A 19,484-nucleotide genomic window follows, 5' to 3' on the forward strand; every position below is an offset into this window, starting at 1 on the left:
TCGTACAGGAGCTTTATTCTTTGCCGGATTGAAGTTTGTGGTTTCTAGGGCGGTGTTGACCCGCGCTCGCTTTTCGACGGCGCAGTGCTGGCGGGTTGGCTTCAGCCAACGGAAGAACTGAGGCCGATTGAGTACCAAGGACGGTCTCGAGCCCGTTGCCGGGGTCATCGCTAACCGGCCTTGACTTTGATTTCTTCCTGTACTTGTCCTTCGTCTTTTTGGCGATATACCCTCCTCCGAAGAACAGCCCGTTGGCTGCACTACCGGCAAATTCCTCGCGTTGGCGATCATCTAATCGCTTTCGAATCTGCTCGAACTCGTCACCTCCGTCCGCACTGGCCAGTGTATCCTCGTCATTGTTACCCGAGGGATGTTGAGAAGTTGTATCAATTGCCTCCGACGATGGCGAAGAAGGTATAACCAGCGGATCCAGAGTCAAAGTAGCCATAGTTGGTCGTCCAAGGTGTTCCTGCTCCTCTAGCCATTGCTGGTCGTAGTAGGAGTCATGCGCGTGTAGCGGAGCGATAGTGCGGATAGCTCTTCTTGCATCACCTTCGTTCTTTTCGATGCTGTCCAACTGGAGCACGCTAGTTGCCATCACGCGCGGATTCTTATGCTGTAAAAGTGCTTTCGACAGTTGCTGGTGCTTGTGAAGTGCGGTACGTGTGTGCGCTTGCTGCTCCTGCAAAAGTCGGATCATCTCATGCGTTCTTTTGTCCTCCGATTTCTTTTTCGCTTTGACCACGCTGAGCTTAAGATCTCGAAGTTGGCGCGTCGTCGTGTGGGGAATGCGTGCTGCTGCCCCAGTGACATCCAGGAAGGGTGCACCGCCTTCTTCATACCCATGAAAACTAGCATCTCGCTGCTGTTGGCGCCTTAAATCATCGTCACGCAGTTGCTGTAGGCTTTTTATCCGAGTAGAGCTTCGCTGATAGCCCTCAAAACCTAAGTGGAAGCTGTCGGGGTCGAAAATGTCCTCTCTGTCGCTAAATGGTGTTGATGCTGCTGCTTCGAGAGCTTTTAACACGTCTGACTTGTCCGACTTGAGTTGTGGGATCGCCGATTCGGATGGCCCATCAGCTTCCTGCGAGTCTTCTTCATCTAACACTTGCCGCAACAGTTCTCGAGCTCGCTCCTCTCTTTTGCGTGGGTGAATCGATGATGCAAAGATCCGCTTTGCCTACAGAACAGAGCACGGTTAGTTCGTTCTCCATTCGTTGCACATAGTTAGTTATCAACGTACTCTGGTGGTGCGCCCTTGGTGTTTGGCGATCGATGGTTCCGGGTAGTAGTATTTCACGCGAGCACCGAGTAAAAACTCGAGCGGCACATGATCGTTCGCATCCGTCTCTGGTGACATTGACTTTGCCCTCAAACAGCTCCGATCTCCATATCAAAGTTAGCGAGGTAGTCAGCCAAAGCAGCTATTTCGACACGGGAGTTTCCCCGATACGAGACACATCTCAACGGCCCAGACCGACAATAAAATCATCTTCACTAGGTCTAATGCCAGATTCGAAAGAGGCCTGGTTGAAGTGGTTGGAGGACCTCGCTGGGTGTCGACATGGTTGGATGTTGCTCAAGCCCCGAGGCAATCTCTGAAAAAGAAGGGGCCGCAGGCCCGAGGTCTGGTCTAGCTCCACAAAGCGCTCGAAGGTTAGTTGATGATTTTCATTGTAAGAACGTTGGAGTACCAGTACCAATGCTAATTGTCACGACCATCTCGTGCTTTTAGATGTCGCGATACGTTCTGTTGCCTCTTGTTTGTAGTCTACTGGATTGGCATGGTACGTGAGACGCCGACGAGGAGATTTCACGATCACCTACAACTTCCTAACGATCAATTGTTATCATTTGGCTCACATCCTAGATCGTGGTTGCTATCGTTGCCTTGCAAACCGGGCAACCGCTCAGGTAAAAAGACAAATTGCGTACTCTCATAACAGCCAGTGCATGTGGTGGCCTCATCAGCGTCCTTTTGAATCAAACAGCTTGATCTACGGCAAAGACTACAACGGAAACGTTTGTGGTGAAGGGGATTATGGCAACGCGCGGTTCACGACATACCCTCGACTGAACGAAGATCTTTTAGTTGCAGCAGCAAACGGGGTGTCACCAGCAAATGCAAAGTTCTTCGGCGTCTGCGTGGAAAGCTGCCCAATGGCTGGCTCGAAAACTTGTACCTATGGCAATGAAACGTGCTGGACTGTTGCTCAAGACACTGAAGCTGCCTTCTTCCGCTGCTTACCTGTAGCATCGACCAACGAAACGATACTGGAAGAGGTTTGTATTGACCCCGAAGGTGCCGACCCAGCTTGCACCGTGGACTTGTTTGAGGCTGGCAAATGCGCTACAGTCTGCAATACCAAACGAGCTCACAAGGAAGTGTGGGAAGTCGAGGCTACGGGTGGAACAAGCCCCTTATTGAGTCAACTGCAAGGCAACTTGCAGGTGCTGGGGCGATTCTTGAACGACATGTACGCTGCACGTTCGGTAGTTCTACTGGTCGGTGGGCTTGGGGCCTTGATCCTAGGAATCCTCTGGTTGATCGTGCTTCAATTCTTCGCCGGCTGTGTGGTATGGCTGACCTGCTCGTTGGTACTTATTGGTTTGGTGCTATTGAGCCTCTTTTGCTCCGTGCGCTCGGATCTGATCTCTTCTGAACAACTTGGTGGCTTATCTTTCATGAATGCAACCACAATCGACACAACAGCATTGGCGGTGACCAGCGACGAAAACACCAAGCTGCAGTTTAAGGCGGCTGCGTACGTGTCTTGGGTGGTCACTGGAGTTGTCTTCCTACTGCTCGTTGCGATGCGTAAACGCTTGAAAATCGCCATCGCGATCATTCGGGAGAGCTCCAAAGCAATTCAGAAGCTGCCGATGCTTTTGATCTGGCCAATCGTTCCCACGGCGTTTTTCGTGGGGCTCGTGATCTACTGCGTGGCGGTGGCTGCTTATCTCTTAAGCTCGGACGATCTGACTTCGGCAGTGAAGGAATCCGCTGCAACGTTCAATGTCACGACGGAACTGAGCGCTGCGGAAGAGATTCCTGCCAAGAAGCTGCAGCAGGTGTTGCTAGCGTTCCACGTCTTCGGTTTCCTGTGGACGAACCAGCTTCTGCAAGCAATCTCAATCTGCGTCATCGCTGGCAGTGTCGCGCAGTTCTACTGGACCCCTCCTTCAGACAACGGGAAGCGAACACTCGAGACACGATTTCCAATCGCTCGAGCGCTAGGATACACGCTACGCTTCAGTCTCGGATCGCTCTGCTTCGGGTCTTTCATCATCGCGTTTGTTCAATTCTTGCGGATCATGCTCGAGTATCTCGATCGAAAGTAAGTCAAAGCTTTCGTGTAAACTTTAGGATGACAATGACTGAATCTTTATCCTTTGATTGAATTCGCGCAGCACCAAGCAGATCCAGCAGACTAATCGAGTTGTTCGTGTGGCGCTTTTATCAGTTAAGTGCTGTTTGTGGTGCTTCGAGAAGTGCATCAAGTTTTTATCGAAGAACGCCTACATTCTGATCGCGATGAAAGGAAGTTCCTTCTGTGCGGCGTCCGCGCGCTCGTTCAAGCTCATTTTCAAGAACATGGCGCGTGTAGCGGTGGTCAACTCCATCAGCTTCTTCCTGCTGTTCCTCATCAAACTGACCGTGACACTTGCCGTCGGACTCGCGGTGTTCCCGTTGCTGTCCAAATCGTCGTCACTGTCACTGTCGGCGGAGCAGCTTTCGCTGTTGAGTGGTGAGACTGTGACGTCGCCACTTGCTCCTGTGGTGGTGGCCTGTGTGCTTGCTTGGCTTGTGGCCTCAGCGTTCGTGAATGTGTACGACGCCGCTATCGACACCATTCTGCTTTGCTTCTGCGAGGACACCGAGCTGCACGGTGACACTGCCAGCGAGTTCATGAGCAAGGAGTTGCAGCGCATCATGGGCGGAGACGCACCACATCGCGAGGGTAAGGAGGGGAAGCCCCAACTCATCCACGTTTCGCCTCGGAGCGAAGGGAAGAACGCAAGTCCGCCGAGTAGCCCAGCTCGCCGCGCGCCACATGAAAAGACCCCAGTCGAGAGACTGGAAGAGACTGACATTTAGCTAGGACAATAAGGTTACGATGATCCATTAACGCGACGATAATGCATATTCCTGCAACCGATATATAGCTTGATATCACTTAGTTATCGACTAAAGTTGAGTAGGCGCAAACTGCAAGATTTTTTCGCCAGGTGAACTTGTGCTTCTCGCGTTGCTGCTGCTCGAGCCGATCGAGCTCCTCACGACGCTGAGCTCGTCTGATCCGATCTTCCAGAAGAACTCGCGCTAACCAGGCATTGTAGGCCTGCTGTCTTTCAGCTTCGGAATGACTGTGGTGCATATTTGAATTCTGCTCTGGTTTGCGCGTCTTGCTCTTCGTCTTTGGATTTACATGCAGTGAAGGAGGTTTGCGCGACGGCTTCGGCTGGTCAACAATGGGAGATGTTAGTTCGCGGCAAGTTTATTGCACATGCAGCGTATAGCACACCTGCTCATTGTTGTTTGCAACAATCTTCTTCTTTCTGCTTGTCTTCCTCTTGCGTTGGAGCCAATCCTGAAAGGCGGCATCGATCTCCGCCTGCTTATCCTCGTTGCCATCCTCGTTGCGATCTGATTCAAATACGTTCGTGTCCTCCCTGCTCGATCGACTCTTCTTCTTGAGCCAGTGGTCATACGCTATCGACCTGCGGACCTGCAGGACACCGAGGACTGTCAGAATCTGCGACGTGTGAGCAGCTTCAACGCCCGCAGCCAATGGCGACGCGGTTGCGCTCACGTTGAGTATCTGGCGGCGTGCCGCGCCCTCCACGTCCACAGGCTCAAAGCGCTCCTGCCAGTGCCAAGTCCCTGTGTTCGCTGTCGCCACCATGCTGTCAAAGTCGGACCGCTGCAATAGCTAAATGCAGCAGAGAGGGAGCATGAAGGGGCATGCCCGTCAAACCCATGCCATGTCCTAAAATATAGCCGGTTTGACTGCTCATCCCCGCATACTGAGGGCAAGTGCAAATTCAAACGCTTTCCCGCCAAACTCGCGGTATCATCACCTTAGACAGGGACCTACTCTCTTCCACGAAGTCAAAAATGTGGCTACCCAAGCCCCAGGAGTGACTACCATTCTGCCATTCTTCGACCAACCACCGCCGCGAAAAAGGTAATGCATGCCCAATGAGAGCGAAGCGCCCTTTTCCGCCTATAGTCGCCGCTCACTGACGCCGCATGCGCACGTGTGTGCCTTCCCTTCCCTTGCGTCGCTAATGTAGCCGCCCAGCCCAGCCCCTCCCAGCCATGTCGAGCGACGGAGACGCCAACGCCAACAACGCCAACCTGCAGATGCAGCTGCAGCTGCAGAACCAGCGCGCGCAGATGCAGCAGCAGCAGCTCGCGCTGCACGCGTTCTGGCAGCACCAGATCCAGGACATCTCGCAGATCGACCCCAACGCCTTCGACTTCAAGACGCACCAGCTGCCGCTCGCGCGCATCAAGAAGATCATGAAGACGGACGAGGACGTGCGCATGATCAGCGCCGAGGCGCCCGTGCTCTTCGCCAAGGCCTGCGAGATGTTCATCCTCGAGCTGAGTCTGCGCGCCTGGATCCACACGGAGGAGAACAAGCGCCGCACGCTGCAGCGCAACGACATCGCCATGGCCATCACCAAGACCGACGTCTTCGACTTCCTCATCGACATCGTCCCGCGCGACGACATCAAGCCCGCCAAGAAGGTGCGGCCCTCAGTCTCTACTATCATTGTATCTAGCTTGCTTGTGCTGACGTCGTCATTGTTGCTGCTCCGCTGTTGTTTTAGGGCCCTACGGACCCGCAGGCTGTGTACCAGCAGCAGCTTCAGCAGCAGCAAGCGGCGATGCTCCAGCAGCTCCTCCAGACCCAGAACGGCGCCGCCGCCACGGGCGTGCAATGGCCCAACCCGCAGTTGCAGCAGCAGATGCTGCAGCAGTACCAGCGCATGCAGAGCATGCAGCAGAACGCGGCGGCTGCCGGTGGCGCCACGACGCCGTCGAACGGCGCGCTGCCGAACCTGTCGCCCTCGGGCAGCGACGCTGCCGGCCAAACTTCGGCTAATACGACTCCAGGAGGCACCAACGCTTCGGCGTCCGACCAGCTCTCACTGAACCAGCGCAGTGTTGACGTATAACTGCTTTGGCCGCGGTACAGTACCAAGAAGCTGGCAAACCTTGACGTGTTTTTAATTGAATGATGAGCAAGTTACATTTTCGATAAACATTGTTACCGTCGCACCGGACGCTGTAGGTAGCTGATACCACAGGCGTCTCTGGTACTTGTGGCAGCACCTACCTTCACATAACGAAAACTCCTGCGCATGTACTTCTACAAGACTACACGAAAGCTCGGCGAATTCGTAGTGTACACGGTGAGTTTGTTATCTTTCACGTTCATTTGTTTCTGAACTTTTATCTTCAGCTGCAACTGTACGCTGGCATCGTCCGCCAGCGTCGTTTATTTATTTGCTCACGCCCTTGACTTCCACTGCTTCTTTCTTCATGAACTGTAATCTATATCGTCTTCTCGTACTATATGAAAAGCAACGAAGCGCAATGGCGCGGCTTACTCGGACGTTTTCACCGTTAGCGGCAACGGCAGCATTTTTGACTGCTTCTCCGAGATCTTGACTAGCTGATAGGCAGCAACTCCTCCAATCTGTAGCAACAAGGTCACCAAGAAAAACCATCAGCGCAAGATCTTATGCAAATGCATCTCGCGAGGCGAAAGTTACGTACCGCAAGTGCCATGCCGATAACCGACTGGACAGTGACGGGGTTGCCAAAGTACAACACGGCGCTGAGGATGACGACCACACGCTTCATCGTGCTCATGATGGAGAACGTAAGCTCCGACACTTCACCCAGCACCCACGACGAGCAGAAGCTGCCGATGAAGTGCATCATGCTGCACATGAGCACCTTGCCAAACGGGAAACTCGCCACAAAGTTGTCCTGGTGCGCACGCGCGCTCATCAGCACGAACGGCGCGTTGATGGCGAAAGACACAAACGCGCTGTAGAAGTGGAGCTGTCATAAGAGAAAAAAAGGTGAGCAACGACAATAAAGATAATAAACTCCCAGCGAACATCTTCACTCACGTTGACCGTGTCAACCACGATACGGCGGCGCAGCAGGAACTTGGCGTACATGCTCTGCATGACACCGAGCAGCGCTGACGTAACGGCGAACACCACTCCTGAGAAGGCCAGGTCCTGCACCACCAGAACGCAATCCACACCAAACATCCCTGTCAGCTCGCGTACCCATTTTGTATCTCCAAACAAACAAAGGGTCTTGCACTTACGTTCATGCCCATTTCAGATACCGAGGCCATGACAACGCCAAAGACGATCGGCACGAGACTCGAGTACGTGGCGAAGGAGAACCGCGAGCGGTAGACCGCGAAGGCCAGCACCACGTTGAAGAGGGGCTGCGACGCCTTGCAGGTCTGCGTGATGGACACCGGCACGGCATTGTAGCTCCAGTACGTGAGCATCTTGGCGAACACGGAGAAGAGGCTCAGCGGCACGATCCACATGATGCTGCGCATGCGCACGCGCTGCATGCGCCAAGCCCCCGTGCTGCTCGGCGAGCTGGGGAACGTCAGCACCACAACTACAGAGCAGCACAACAACAGGTCACACGAGTCAGTAAATAGCCCTCTAAACCCACCACTGCAACAATCGCTCGTACAGTCGAGGATGATGCTGATGAAGAGGTGGCACATGGTGAGCATCTCGGCCGACACGTGGTGCTCCTTGATCAGCACCTTGTTGGTGAAGGTGGCGCTGGCGGAGAAGAGGTACCACACGCCCAAGCAGCAGCCGATCTGTCCCCGCAACGACAGCCATACAAGGAGAAAGAGAGCGTCAGAGTCCGAATGAAGGAAGCGCAGCCTTGTAGCAATACTCGCAGCTGCTCGTCAACGCACCCGCAGCGCCTTGTTGTCCCGCAGGCGCCTGATGGCGCGGCCCTTGGGGGCCTTGTACTCCTTGGCGGGCGCGCCCATGCCGCCCTCCAGGTCGTACATGGGGTACGGCGCCGTCATTCGCGCGAGCATCATCGCCTTGAGCTGCCGCCTGGTTTTCCACAAGTGGGCGAGCGAGCAATTTTTAACCGACCGATTGCTTCAGAGGATTCGGTTTGGACTGGCTCTGGCTGCTGCTTGGGGGCCCAAGAGTGTGTGCGCCACACAACGCAACGTTGAACGCAAGCAGACGCGCAAGGGATCACGACGGCAGGCTGCGGTCTGCTTCACGACGCAGAGGAACTGCGCGTCTGCAGGATTCACTCGGCAACGCCGCTTCATAATACCTTACTAGGTATAATGCAAGTTAAATGCATTTATTATTATGGCAGAGCAGCACTGCACCCGCCTAGACCATCACTAGGGGGCTCATGTTGAAGTGATGCGAGTCGTTGCATATCGACGTTCGGAGCGCTTACGATCGTAGAAGTCGCGGGGTGTGAAAGGCTCACGCGTCAGCTCTACGAAGAGGTATTTCGATTGTCGCAGTTGCTGTCTGGGGCTGTCCTAGGCTATTATTGTCGCCTTGAAAGAGGAAGGAAGCGCAATAATGGAGAACGATGCATCCGGCGACGAGTACGAAGACGACTTGGAGGCGGAGGAGGAAGCGGGGGAAGTCGAGGTACATACGAATCGTGAGGTCGGTGATGGTCGGGCTCGCGTGTTGAGTTGTTGTGCGTTATTTGTAGGGAAACGTGCGCCCTGGTGCGTCAGAAGTAGTTTGTGACCCGACGACGGAAGCTGTAGAAGACGCTGAGCACGATCTCGACGCCGTCGTTGCGGAGGACGGGGGCATAATAGCAGAAGAAAACAACAGCCAAGGAGGAAATGATGCTGTTGCAGAGGAAGAGCTAGTAGAGGAACTTGATGCCGAAGCAAATGGACTGGTAGGCGGTGGAGCTGTATCTCCAGATCAACCAACTGAAGCAGAACCAGATCTGCTGATACCGCACCATGAAGAACACCAGACACCGCGGCGTAGCCCTAAAGCGCGCCCGAGTGCAGCAGAAGCGAAGGACTTGCAGATCGCTCTGCTGACGAAAAAGCTAAACCAGGCCAAGAAGCTCAACACAGAACTTTACAGCCAGCTTCAGCGGTTCTCTACAGGTGAAATTGTCCTCCAGGTGAGCGCTTTAGGGGATTTAACCGTTCTGTTTGCAGTAGCTAACCGTGCTGCCGTTGCAGCTAGAGAACCGCGTGAAGGAAAAACAGAAGCGAATCGAGGAATTGATACGTGAAAACCGCACGCTGAAAAACTCGGAACGTCTGCTAGCAAAAGAGCTCGAAGACCTGCAGAACTCGAAGGTGAGTCAATGCAAGTTCTCATCACTTTCAACTGAGGCCTGACAGTCTGTGCATTATGCAATTACCTTTTAGGATAGTTTTCCAAGCAAAAGACGAGCGCTACAAGAGGAGTTGCGTGTTTGCAAGGAACGAATCCGACAGCTCAAGGAGCAATACCGCGCTGCGGATGAAAAGGGTTTCAAGCTGCATCAGCAAACCTTCGACCTGGCGGTCAAAAACAAGGGACTGAGTGACAAGGTTCGGCTTCTTGAGGGGGCAACTGCATCGTCGAGCATTCTTTCGCCTGCGCCATCTACTGCCCGCATTGGAGGTGCACCGCCAATTGAGGGAACGTCCCCCGAGGAGGTCCAGACAATCATTGCAAGCCAGGAAAAAGAGGTTACCCGACTACATCAGCGCGTGGCTCTGATGAAGAAGACTCACAAGGCTGACCAAGCCAAGTACGAGCGGTTGCTGAAGGCTGGTCAAGACGAAGTCGACCAAACACGCGCTGAGATGGAGGAATTCTACCAGCAACTGTTCGCCAAGGAGCGTGCGGCAAGAAACCAATTCCTGCACATGAAGAAGCTCAAGCGCGCACTTCACGAGCTTGCAAACACCCAGCAGACCAACCAGCGCTTCCAGCCGTTCCTGGCGAACCGGGAAATGCGACTCACAAACCGAAGCAGTGGTTCTCGTCCCAACCAAGCAGGCCAACAGCACTCGCCACAGAAAGGTCCGGCATCAAACCCCGGGCGGTGGATTCACGAAGCACTGCACCATCTTGGCTTTGTGATGCCTCCATCTTCGGAGCTGGATGGATCTAATCGGTCTGTAACTGGTGAAGCGCCAGAAGACCAAGTCGACATTCCGGAGAACTGCATCCAGGGCAAACTGGTGCCGTTTCCGCCACCAACCACTGTCGACAGAGGGTTTACAACTATCAGTACTCGCGCAAAATTCCACAACAACTTCGGCCCAAGGCGTGGAAACAGACCAAGAAATAACGCCAATCTGACTGACGTAAGCGAGCAAGCCACTGCAGAATACACCGACGAAGAGGAACTGGACACGGCAGAACCACACGAAAGCGTGCCGCACACGCCAGAAAATCCCGACATTGCTCTGTATTGGGAGGATAGCCAGGAGACTTAGTAACATGTACGATGCCTGCAATATGCTGATGATATCCTGATACGTTAAGAAATCATAGCCTGCTCCTTTTAACTACTTGGACCCAGCTACAGCTTTCAACGCCAGTGTGGCACGAATGAAACTGCATGGCGTCTCCTCCCCGAATTTTGCAACGTGCGACAGCGTGGTGCCAACATTCCTTGGGCGTCGGTTTTAACTTCCTGCGGCTCGAAACTCGGGCGTGCGCTTTGAGTGGCTAGCAAGCACTGCCAAGGCTTCTCGGGAAACGCCTTGCCTGGGAAAGCGCAGTTATGTCGCTTCTCGAACGCGGCTGGTGGGGGTTCTCTTGGACTGGAGCGCTCGCTGTCTTGAGCGTGCTTTGCAATCGTCATGGGAAACAAGATGTGTAACGTAACGTAGGGCGGCCCTACCAAGCAAAGCAAAACTGCTCAAAGACTACGGGCGCCGGTCCTCCTGTCCTAGCATCAAGCGCATTTCCGATTTAGCTTCGGCAGTCCCACTCTCCTCCTCAGCGACTCAAGCTCCAAGCAGGATACCCATGACCCTGAGCCACCACGTCGAGGTTGACGCCGCCCGCTTCCGCAAGGAGCTGCTGTTCGTCTGCTGCAAAAGCGACGACCCAACCACTGACCGCGTGCGGCAACTGCACGAGTACGTCGAGTCTTCTCTTTTGTGCCAACGTTGCAATCGAGCTGAGCCTCTAACCTCTTTGCCTCTTGCTTGAACAGTATCCTGCCCAGCCCCACGGACAAGATGCTGTCTCCAGTGAGCCGAGCAATTCGATCACGGTCGTTCACGGGCTTGCCCAATCGAATGTCCACGGCGTGAGCAGGCTACTTCCTGTCGACTCGTCCCTCACCAACCTGATGGCATCGATTTCTCCCGAGCGCAGCAGTCCACAGACCAAGCGAGAAGACGATGTCACTGCACGGCCCACCCCAGAGCGCGCACAAGTAGCCGCAGCCTCGACCTCGGCTTCAATTTTGCTCACAGCTGAGACCGGCAACATAGAACTCGATCGAACTCAACCGTCCGTGACTCGATAACAATATCAACCTGCACATTAGATCCCCTCTTTCCTCCATTGCCACTAAGCATGCCGCCAACTTCAACTTTCAAGTCATAACCTCCTCTCATTGGTCAAAACTCCGAAAATAGTTATTTTCCCTTCAAAGAGCGGATCCATTTGAAAGTGAAAGAGAAAGCCATGAGCTCGACGCTCGACGTGAAGCTCAACCGCATCGACCGCATCTTCCACCCCCATGTAAGTGAAAACCCGCGTACCCCCTCCCCTCTTTTAACACTATCATAACCTTAACTTAACCACTACAAACTATCGACTATTCCTTCGTAGGAGATCGTCCAGGGCCAGGTGATCATCTCGTCGCCCAAGGGCTTCTCCCACCAGGGGCTGGCCATGAAGGTGGAGGGCAGCGCGCGTCTGCAGCTGTCCACCAAGAGCGCCGGCCTCTTCGACTCCTTCTACAACAACGTGGCGCCGCTGGAGCTCGTCTACTTCCACCTGCCAGTGGCCCCAGCAGGCAAAGTTCCTCCCGGAATCTCCAAGTTCCCCTTCGAGTTCGAGTTGCAGGGCAACGACGGCCAGGAGCTGCTGGAGACGTACCATGGAGTGTACGTGTCTGTGAAGTACGAGATCGTGTGTGACTGCATTCGCGGCATCATGAAGAACAAGCTGCACAAAACGTTAGAGTTTGTGGTGGAAGTGCCGGTGAGTAGCTGGAGGAAATTCTTGTTACGGTGCTATTTTATTGATACTTTCTTGTTTTGTTTTGTTTTGTTTTTTAGCTTCGGGAACCATTGCCGGACTCACCGGAGGAATTCCACATTACCCCGGAGTCTTTGGAGAACGTTCGTCCGGTGAGGATGGATGGAAGTGATGCTTTTGTTAGCGTTTGTTGCTGTTGCTGATGTTTGTCTTTTATGTTGACCGAGCACAGCAAAGTCTGTCGGCGATGCCGTATTTTCACATTACCGGCAAGGTTCACCGCACGAATTGCCCTGTAAACTTGCCTTTTACAGGAGAAGTAAGAACTTTGAATACTTGGTGAGTGGATTGTTTTCGGGGCGCTTACTATCGTATTTCATCACCCAGATCATTACCGAGGAAGCGAAAAGCCCGATTAAATCGGTGGAGCTGCAACTGATTCGGGTTGAGAGCGTGGCGCATGCTGGTGGAGTTGCGCGAGATGGTAACACAGAAGTAAATGGCGCAACATGGTCTACGGAACCCACTAACTCAAATTGTACGGAACAGCGACTGAAATTCAAAATGTCCAGATTGGATGGGGTGATGTTTGCCGTCAAATGGCGATCCCCATTTACATGATCTTCCCGCGCCTGTTCACTTGCCCTACGATGCTTACTCCAGGTGCGTTAGAATATTGCTGTCATGCAGGGATGGCTGTGGAAGTGCTTACTCGTTTAGCAATGCATGTGCCGTGTTAGCTTTCAAGGTCGAGTTCGAAACCAACGTTGTAGTGCTGTTCGAGAACGGGAACATGATTACAGAAAACTTTCCGATCACGTTGTATCGGTAGGCAATTTCGGCCCAAGCAGTGCGAAGGCCGCCCACCCTCTCAACCAGTTGAAGTTAGATTTTGTTGCACTTTTGCGAGTGTGCTATCCCTTGAATGAATGATACCGTAGCAGTCAGCTCCTCAATTCGCAAATGGGGATAAAGAGTTGCATTTCAAAGTTGCATTTATTGCTCTCACGTATTTTTTGTTTGAGTAGCACAGGTTATCAAGCTACAGCACCTACACTTCGTAGGCTGGCGCTTACTTGTTGCGCTTGAAGATCTTGCTAACCAGCAGCGTGAACACCTCCGACGGCATCATCGTCACCTGCGCGATCTCCTCGGACAGCGTCTTGTACGTCTCATCCTCGTAACGGTGGTAAACCGCGGCGAGATCCAGCTCATTGTATAGCTTCTTGACGGCCGCGATGGCGTCAGAGTCGTTGCGACCGTAGTTCGTCTTGAGCGTCTCCCTCTGCTCAGGGGTGGCGCGGTCGAGCGCCTGAACAACCAGCCAGCTGCACTTGTTGTCCTGGATATCGGTGCCAACCTTGCCAATTACATTCTCGTCGCCATAGCAGTCGAGGAAATCATCCTGGATCTGGAAGTACTCGCCGATCTGCACGCAGATCTTCTTGGCCAGGTTGTGCGAAGGCTCATCGACAACCCCGTTCAGGAACATGGCACACGCAGCCGACAGGTAAAACGTGTAGTAGGCCGTCTTGTTGATCACAATCTGACGGTAGCTGCGCATCCACACGCGCGTGGGAGTTAGATATTTACCAGTATTGAAGTTGCGGTAGCATTGTAAGACGTACCGCTCAACAGTGAAGCGGTCGAGGTCCACATCGCCATCCAGAGGCTGCGACGTCAGATCCAGCAGCTGGCCAATCTCCGTGTGGAAGACAACCTGGAGACATAAGCATCGTGAGTTAGACTTTCATCTTCGACCACGCACGGGAGCAGCGCGACGTACATCGTGGAAAGTGTCAACCAGATCCAGGTAGTACGGCTCCGAGCGGAAGTGCTTCTTGAGGATCTGGAAGACGAACGCCTCGAGCAAGAAGGCGTCGTTGATGGCGATCATCTTGACGTTGGGCTTGCGGTACCAGCACGGCTGGCCACGGCGAGTGATCGACTCGTCCATGATGTCGTCGGCCACGAGGAAGAACGCTTGGAGCTGTAACACCGTATCGCCCGTTAACAACCACTACAACACAAACATTGACACGCCAACATCGCTGCCACTCACCCACTCAATGCACCATCCCAGAACGCTGGCCTTCTCTTTCATCTCCGAAGTGAGGACCTTGCCGGGGGCCATGGCCTGCGTGCTACAGCGAGCCAGCAAACGCAACACGTCAGCAAAATGATACACTCCCGGTACAAGAAATCCAAGCCAATGCGTTGCAACTCACCAGTGCACGACGCTGATGCCGCGGTTGAGCTTGCCGCCGATGCAGTTGTACTCCACCACTTCGTCCACCCAGTCCAGAGCCTCCTGGGGCAGCTGGTGCTTGGTGCGCAGCAGCTCCAGCACCTCCAGCTTGAGCTTGCCGCACACAGCAACGAATTCTGCCAATGCAACAATGTGGACACAACCGTAAGCGCGTTATTGCAATCGACACTCAGCGTCATGGCATACAGCAAGGGGCAAGTGATACCTTCGCGTTCCTGGGCCATTGTTCGTGTGGCGATGACGATCGACAAGTGTCCGCCACCTCACGTTTTGGACCTGCTCGATGCAACAACACAATGGGTCGTACTTAAATGAACCGTACCACGAAGCGACGCGAAAGACGTAGCCATGTTGGTCACTGCACGATGGCGAGCAAGAAGCGTCTGGGAGACTCCGGGAGCCGGCCGAAGCTTGATAATGGCGCATCTAGTCGCGTACCAGCGCCCAGCGAAAAGCGGGTGGTGCATGAGGCTCACCAACGGCCTGTGAGGGCGCAACCCATGCGAGGACCCAGCTCCGCGATCCCTGGCACTGCAAATGGCGCAGGTCAGGTCAGCTGGAAGGACACGGCGTTGGCTGGAGGTGGCATCATCTCGCAAGCCGAGCTGCAGGCGAAGATGAAGGAGGATATCTGCACCCAGCTGCTCATTGATGGATACGTGCAGTCGTTCGTGGACCTCTTCTATCTAACACACCGGAACGATCCAGCGTCCCAGCACAGAGCGAACGGGAGCGCTCCAGAGCCTCAGAACCCGAATTCCAATGGGGCTTCCGACGGTGCTGCACCAAGATCCAGTGATTTCACAATGCTGGAGCTGCCGGAGATGGAGTTCTTACGAGATCAGCTAGTAGCTGCCGAGCACTGCAAGCGACGCGGTGAGATTCCGGACGTGATGGCGGCTTACGACAGCCTCGCCACGTATTGTTCCGAGAAGCAGGACACCAAGACCATGATCTTCTTCTACGAGAAGTGTTTGGAGATTGCAAGGCTGGTGAAGGATCAGATCAGCGAGATGCGCGTGCTGAGCCAGATCGGCGGTGGGTATCATTCCGCTGGTGATCTGGAGCAGGCGCGTCAATATCTGGAGCTCTACGTCGCTATCGCGAAGGTTGTGTACGAGCACGAAGATGACGAAGAGCTACGTGGAGAGGCTTACTCACAGCTAGGCAAAGTGTACGTGGACCTTGCGTTGCGTCATGAACAAGCCAAGCACTTCCTCGAAGCCATCGAGCTGTACAAACTTCATCTGAACTGCGCGGTCAAGTCGCACAACTCCGAAGCGGAAGCCCACGCGCAGTTCAAGATCGGCACCTGCTACAACGCTCTCAACGAGCCCGCCAACGCGCTTCTCTTCCTGGAGACCAATGTACGTTTTCTCATTGAAATCCCCATAGCTTCAGCTTCTCACCAAGTCGACGTGTTTGTGTGTTTTGTGTCCGCGTTGCAGCTTGCGGCAGCGAGACAAAGTGGCGACGCGGAGGGGGAGGGCAATGCCTGTGCAGCATTGGCGACAGCTCACGAGAAGCTGGGAAACCAGCAGCTATCGATCGAGTTCCTCAACCACTACGTGACCATAGCAACCCGCGCGGAAAACGTCGTCAACCAAGCAGACGCGTGTGCACGCCTCGGTCAGATCTACACAGCGTCCCAGAACTTCCACCGCGCCCGCGAGATGCACGAGAAGAACTACGAGCTCGTCCAAGCTGTAGCAGCCCGAACTGGCGACCGCTTGGCGCAAAACATCTCCCGCGTGAGTGTAGGAGCTGCCCGAGCGAACGACAAACTTGGGACACTACTCAATCTTGTCAAGGAAGACTTCCACGGTCTGCTTGCGTGGAAGAACACGCGGGCAGTGCCCACAGCCGAGTAAGCGCGACCCAACACTCCCTGTAGCCCACAACCTTGTAATATCAAATTCTACTCCGTTTATTCCCCGTCCGTAGCTTTACTTGGTGGCAGCCACCGGCTCGCCCTCAGTGGGTGGGTCCACGATGCTCACACGCAGCAGGCGGCCGTCCAGCTCCTGGCCGTTCATCTCGCTGGCAGCCTCCAGTGCCTCGTCGAACGTCGAGTACACGAGGGACGCCCACAGGTGCGTGTTGGAGTGGTCGGGCGTCAGCAGCTTGGCCTCCTCCAGCGTTCCGTAGCCCGAAAACACCTCGCGCAGTCGCGTCTCATCCGTCTTCCAGTGCAAACCTGCGGTGGTCAGCGTCAGCCTCGATTGCAACATGGATACACCAGATTTCTTGCAACAAATTCACTACCTACCGATCACGGAGACGTGTGTCGACAACATACGGCAGGTAGATCCACCCACCGAAGTCCTCACGCCGCTCTGACGCAGCGTCCGCAGCGCGAGCATCCCACCGCGACGCATGGACATGCTGATCAAATTTTGACTACCTGCAGGGGGTCTCCTCTGCAACCATGAAGTCAAACACGGGTACAACCGGTAGTCAGTTCTGTTACAGCGATTTCACGACAGACATTGTCTCTGTACAAGAACACATCTTGTAATAGCTCGGAACAATCGCCACGCAACAAAGGCGATAGCGGTCGAAGGAGCCAACGAGAAGCTCTCTTCTTCTTGCTCGTTTGCCTCCCACACGCCGCTCCAGCAGACCCCACTGCATTGCATCTGCTCTAAACACTATACCCCCCGTCTCCACCTATTTTCTCCGGTTGAAATCCGCGTGAAACTCGCGGAATGGCCCAAGTCGCGGGTGACAAAGTCATGACCGAAGTGTCGGCGGCGGCGACGCCTCCAGGCAGCAGCGGGGGCGACAACCGGCCGCGCCCCCGCACGTCCTTGAGCCGGCAGAGCGTGCTCCCCGTGTTGCAGTTCTGGAAGGCCTTCGATCTCGACAGCAAGCGCGTGCAGCTGGACTCGCAGGGCAGCACCATGAAGAGCGAGAAAGATGCGAGCGTCCGCTCCCGCAAGAAGCTGGCGGAGACTACCAAGCACTTCCGACGTCTGGCCACTGACGCCGACAAGGCGGCGGGGGCGGGGCCATTGCTCAAGGCCTACCAGGAGGAGATCGACCACCTCACCCGCCGAGCCAAGTTCTCGGAGAACGCCTTCTTCCAGCTCTACAAGGGCCTCTATGCTGCTCCCGACCCTGCACCAGCATTAGCATTGGTGGCTTCAAGTTCCGCTACGGATGAGCTGACGGAGGAGAACAGGAAGCTCAAGAGGGAGCTCAAGGAGTACGAGGCGGAGTTCGCGACGCTCAAGAACCAGGACATCACCATTCGGAACTTGGAAGAGCAGGTCGCTGCCGCTGCGAGGGAGCAGGACGACGTGGTGCACCTGCAAGTGGAGCAACGCACGAGGGAGCTGGAGGATCAGCTGGAGAATGCAAGACTGGAGTGGGCCCAGCAACGCCGTGACTACGAGCGACAGCTGGAGGCGTCGCGTGCGGAGCTAAGGGAGACGTTTGCCAAGATGGATGCGATGCAGTCGGATCTGTTCGCGCACAAACAGCGCTCGGGACTTGCCCGTAATGCGCTCGACGCGGAGATGGAAGCTATTTCACAGGAGTCGCTGCTCTCGCAGACGCTGCAGCTGGAGAACGCCCAACTGAAGAAACAGCTTGACGAGTTGTTGAGCGCTTCGACCTCGTCCGAGATCTTCGACGCGCGCGCGTCAACACGTCTAAGTGGTGACGGAGATGCCAGTGAAGGCTTGCAGTCGGCGAGGGAGATGCAGGCAGAACAGGATTCCGTTGTGGCGGCGCTGCGACAGGAGGTCTTCCGTCTGAAGGAGGCCCAATCGACGGCGAGTGCAGCGGCAACCGAGGAGTCGAAGCGACTGAAGAGTGCTCTAGAGAACGTGCAGCAAGTGCAAAAGGATATGGAAGCGCAGCTTGCGGCGAGACCAACGATTGAGAAGTTCCACGAGGTGACGCGCCAGCTGCGTGTGTTGCAGCAGCTAGAGTACAACATCGTCGACGACGATGACGAAAGGACCAAGACTTCTTCAGTAGATGCTGCGGAGAACAGCGAAGCTGCAGGTGGTCTGGAGGCTGCTACAGTTGAAGTGGAAAAGATTCTTGTGTCGCGTGTACGTCGTCTCGAGCATTCGCTCCAGGAGTGTGAGCGCACGCTTCAAGCTCGGACATCAGCGCTGCAAAACGTCCAAGGGGAACTCCACGACCGAGACGCCAAGATTCGTGAGCAGGCAACCCTGATCCGCAATTTAGAGGAGAGTGTGGCTGCGCTAGAGAAAGCTCGACGAAACCGCAGCACAACTGGAGTCATCGGTGGCGACATTGGGTCGGAGATCCTCATGGACGCCATGGAGGACCAATTTGCGGGAACTTCAGGATCTTCTCGCGGCAACGCGACTGCATCAGCGACAGCAGACTCAGCGTCTTCGAACTCGACCACCTCGTCCGATAGCAAGATGCTGGAGATTGTCCGTGGCCAGCGTGATCGATTCCGCGAGCGCATGAAGGAGCTCCAGAGCGAGAAGAACCGCGTGGAGGAGCTCGCGCAGTCGTACAAGAGCACGGTGGCGCGTCTCGAGACGGACAACATGCAGCTCTACCACAAGATCCGATACCTGCAGAGTTACGGCGGTGACGGCAAGTCCGCGGGTTCGCGCGTCAAGCCCAGTTTCTCCGCGCTGGAAGACGGATCTGGGGGTGCGTCCGACGTCGAGGCGCGCTACCGAGGAATGTACGAGGAGAAGATGAACCCGTTCGTGCAGTTCAACAAGATGGAGAACCAGCAGCGCTTCACGAACCTCAACCCGGTGGACAAGATCCTGCTGACGAGCGCCAAGCTGCTGCTGGCTCACCGCATCACGCGCAACATGGCGTTCGGGTACATGTTGCTGCTGCACTTCCTCGTGGTGGCCACTCTCTATTCGTTCATGCACGTCTGCGGGGTCACCAACGACTCGTAGAGCGGCAGCAACTGTGTGTACGTACTTCTTCAACATATCAAAGGCTAATAAACATG

General features: G+C 54.8%; 11 protein-coding genes across 11 annotated transcripts; 6 read left to right on the forward strand and 5 right to left on the reverse strand.

Moving 5' to 3' along the window:
- Positions 1-13: 13 nt before the first annotated feature.
- On the reverse strand, positions 14-1,360 carry PHYSODRAFT_296245 (hypothetical protein; the record flags this gene model as incomplete). The annotated part of the gene is made up of 2 exons (XM_009521029.1): positions 14-1,180; positions 1,244-1,360. The coding sequence occupies 2 exons, from the start codon at positions 1,358-1,360 to the stop codon at positions 14-16; spliced, it is 1,284 nt and encodes a 427-aa protein (XP_009519324.1).
- A 204-nt stretch (positions 1,361-1,564) lies between these two features.
- Positions 1,565-4,099, forward strand: PHYSODRAFT_485041 (hypothetical protein; the record flags this gene model as incomplete). The annotated part of the gene is made up of 5 exons (XM_009521030.1): positions 1,565-1,656; positions 1,736-1,787; positions 1,871-1,914; positions 1,992-3,338; positions 3,412-4,099. 5 exons carry the CDS (start codon positions 1,565-1,567, stop codon positions 4,097-4,099), a joined length of 2,223 nt encoding a protein of 740 aa, XP_009519325.1.
- Positions 4,100-4,178: 79 nt separating this feature from the next.
- PHYSODRAFT_296247 (hypothetical protein) lies at positions 4,179-4,907 on the reverse strand (the record flags this gene model as incomplete). The annotated part of the gene is made up of 2 exons (XM_009521031.1): positions 4,179-4,463; positions 4,527-4,907. The coding sequence occupies 2 exons, from the start codon at positions 4,905-4,907 to the stop codon at positions 4,179-4,181; spliced, it is 666 nt and encodes a 221-aa protein (XP_009519326.1).
- Positions 4,908-5,323: 416 nt separating this feature from the next.
- Positions 5,324-6,189, forward strand: PHYSODRAFT_296248 (hypothetical protein; the record flags this gene model as incomplete). The annotated part of the gene is made up of 2 exons (XM_009521032.1): positions 5,324-5,758; positions 5,842-6,189. The coding sequence occupies 2 exons, from the start codon at positions 5,324-5,326 to the stop codon at positions 6,187-6,189; spliced, it is 783 nt and encodes a 260-aa protein (XP_009519327.1).
- A 284-nt stretch (positions 6,190-6,473) lies between these two features.
- Positions 6,474-8,120, reverse strand: PHYSODRAFT_344601 (hypothetical protein; the record flags this gene model as incomplete). Its single annotated transcript, XM_009521033.1, has 6 exons — positions 6,474-6,713; positions 6,794-7,084; positions 7,156-7,269; positions 7,362-7,672; positions 7,751-7,886; positions 7,989-8,120. 6 exons carry the CDS (start codon positions 8,118-8,120, stop codon positions 6,621-6,623), a joined length of 1,077 nt encoding a protein of 358 aa, XP_009519328.1. The 3' UTR covers positions 6,474-6,620.
- Positions 8,121-9,034: 914 nt separating this feature from the next.
- PHYSODRAFT_487740 (hypothetical protein) lies at positions 9,035-10,523 on the forward strand (the record flags this gene model as incomplete). The annotated part of the gene is made up of 2 exons (XM_009521034.1): positions 9,035-9,208; positions 9,462-10,523. Coding segments are annotated over 2 exons (1,236 nt in total), but the record flags the coding sequence as incomplete, so codon positions are not given.
- A 538-nt stretch (positions 10,524-11,061) lies between these two features.
- On the forward strand, positions 11,062-13,081 carry PHYSODRAFT_486874 (hypothetical protein; the record flags this gene model as incomplete). Its single annotated transcript, XM_009521035.1, has 7 exons — positions 11,062-11,174; positions 11,252-11,288; positions 11,878-12,252; positions 12,330-12,401; positions 12,482-12,568; positions 12,637-12,715; positions 12,990-13,081. The coding sequence occupies 7 exons, from the start codon at positions 11,062-11,064 to the stop codon at positions 13,079-13,081; spliced, it is 855 nt and encodes a 284-aa protein (XP_009519330.1).
- A 240-nt stretch (positions 13,082-13,321) lies between these two features.
- On the reverse strand, positions 13,322-14,775 carry PHYSODRAFT_556668 (hypothetical protein; the record flags this gene model as incomplete). The annotated part of the gene is made up of 6 exons (XM_009521036.1): positions 14,724-14,775; positions 14,478-14,634; positions 14,312-14,393; positions 14,036-14,239; positions 13,878-13,969; positions 13,322-13,805 (listed from the first exon to the last, which is right to left on the reverse strand). The coding sequence occupies exons 1-6, from the start codon at positions 14,740-14,742 to the stop codon at positions 13,322-13,324; spliced, it is 1,038 nt and encodes a 345-aa protein (XP_009519331.1). The 5' UTR covers positions 14,743-14,775.
- A 360-nt stretch (positions 14,776-15,135) lies between these two features.
- Positions 15,136-16,389, forward strand: PHYSODRAFT_482093 (hypothetical protein; the record flags this gene model as incomplete). The annotated part of the gene is made up of 3 exons (XM_009521037.1): positions 15,136-15,227; positions 15,309-15,885; positions 15,967-16,389. 3 exons carry the CDS (start codon positions 15,136-15,138, stop codon positions 16,387-16,389), a joined length of 1,092 nt encoding a protein of 363 aa, XP_009519332.1.
- A 75-nt stretch (positions 16,390-16,464) lies between these two features.
- PHYSODRAFT_311185 (hypothetical protein) lies at positions 16,465-16,902 on the reverse strand (the record flags this gene model as incomplete). Its single annotated transcript, XM_009521038.1, has 2 exons — positions 16,465-16,715; positions 16,788-16,902. The coding sequence occupies 2 exons, from the start codon at positions 16,900-16,902 to the stop codon at positions 16,465-16,467; spliced, it is 366 nt and encodes a 121-aa protein (XP_009519333.1).
- A 324-nt stretch (positions 16,903-17,226) lies between these two features.
- Positions 17,227-19,428, forward strand: PHYSODRAFT_484998 (hypothetical protein; the record flags this gene model as incomplete). Its single annotated transcript, XM_009521039.1, has 2 exons — positions 17,227-18,164; positions 18,219-19,428. The coding sequence occupies 2 exons, from the start codon at positions 17,227-17,229 to the stop codon at positions 19,426-19,428; spliced, it is 2,148 nt and encodes a 715-aa protein (XP_009519334.1).
- Between the last annotated feature and the right edge of the window lie 56 nt (positions 19,429-19,484).

Source organism: Phytophthora sojae, assembly GCF_000149755.1.
Source record: "Phytophthora sojae unplaced genomic scaffold PHYSOscaffold_2, whole genome shotgun sequence".
Classification (NCBI taxonomy): domain Eukaryota; phylum Oomycota; class Peronosporomycetes; order Peronosporales; family Peronosporaceae; genus Phytophthora; species Phytophthora sojae.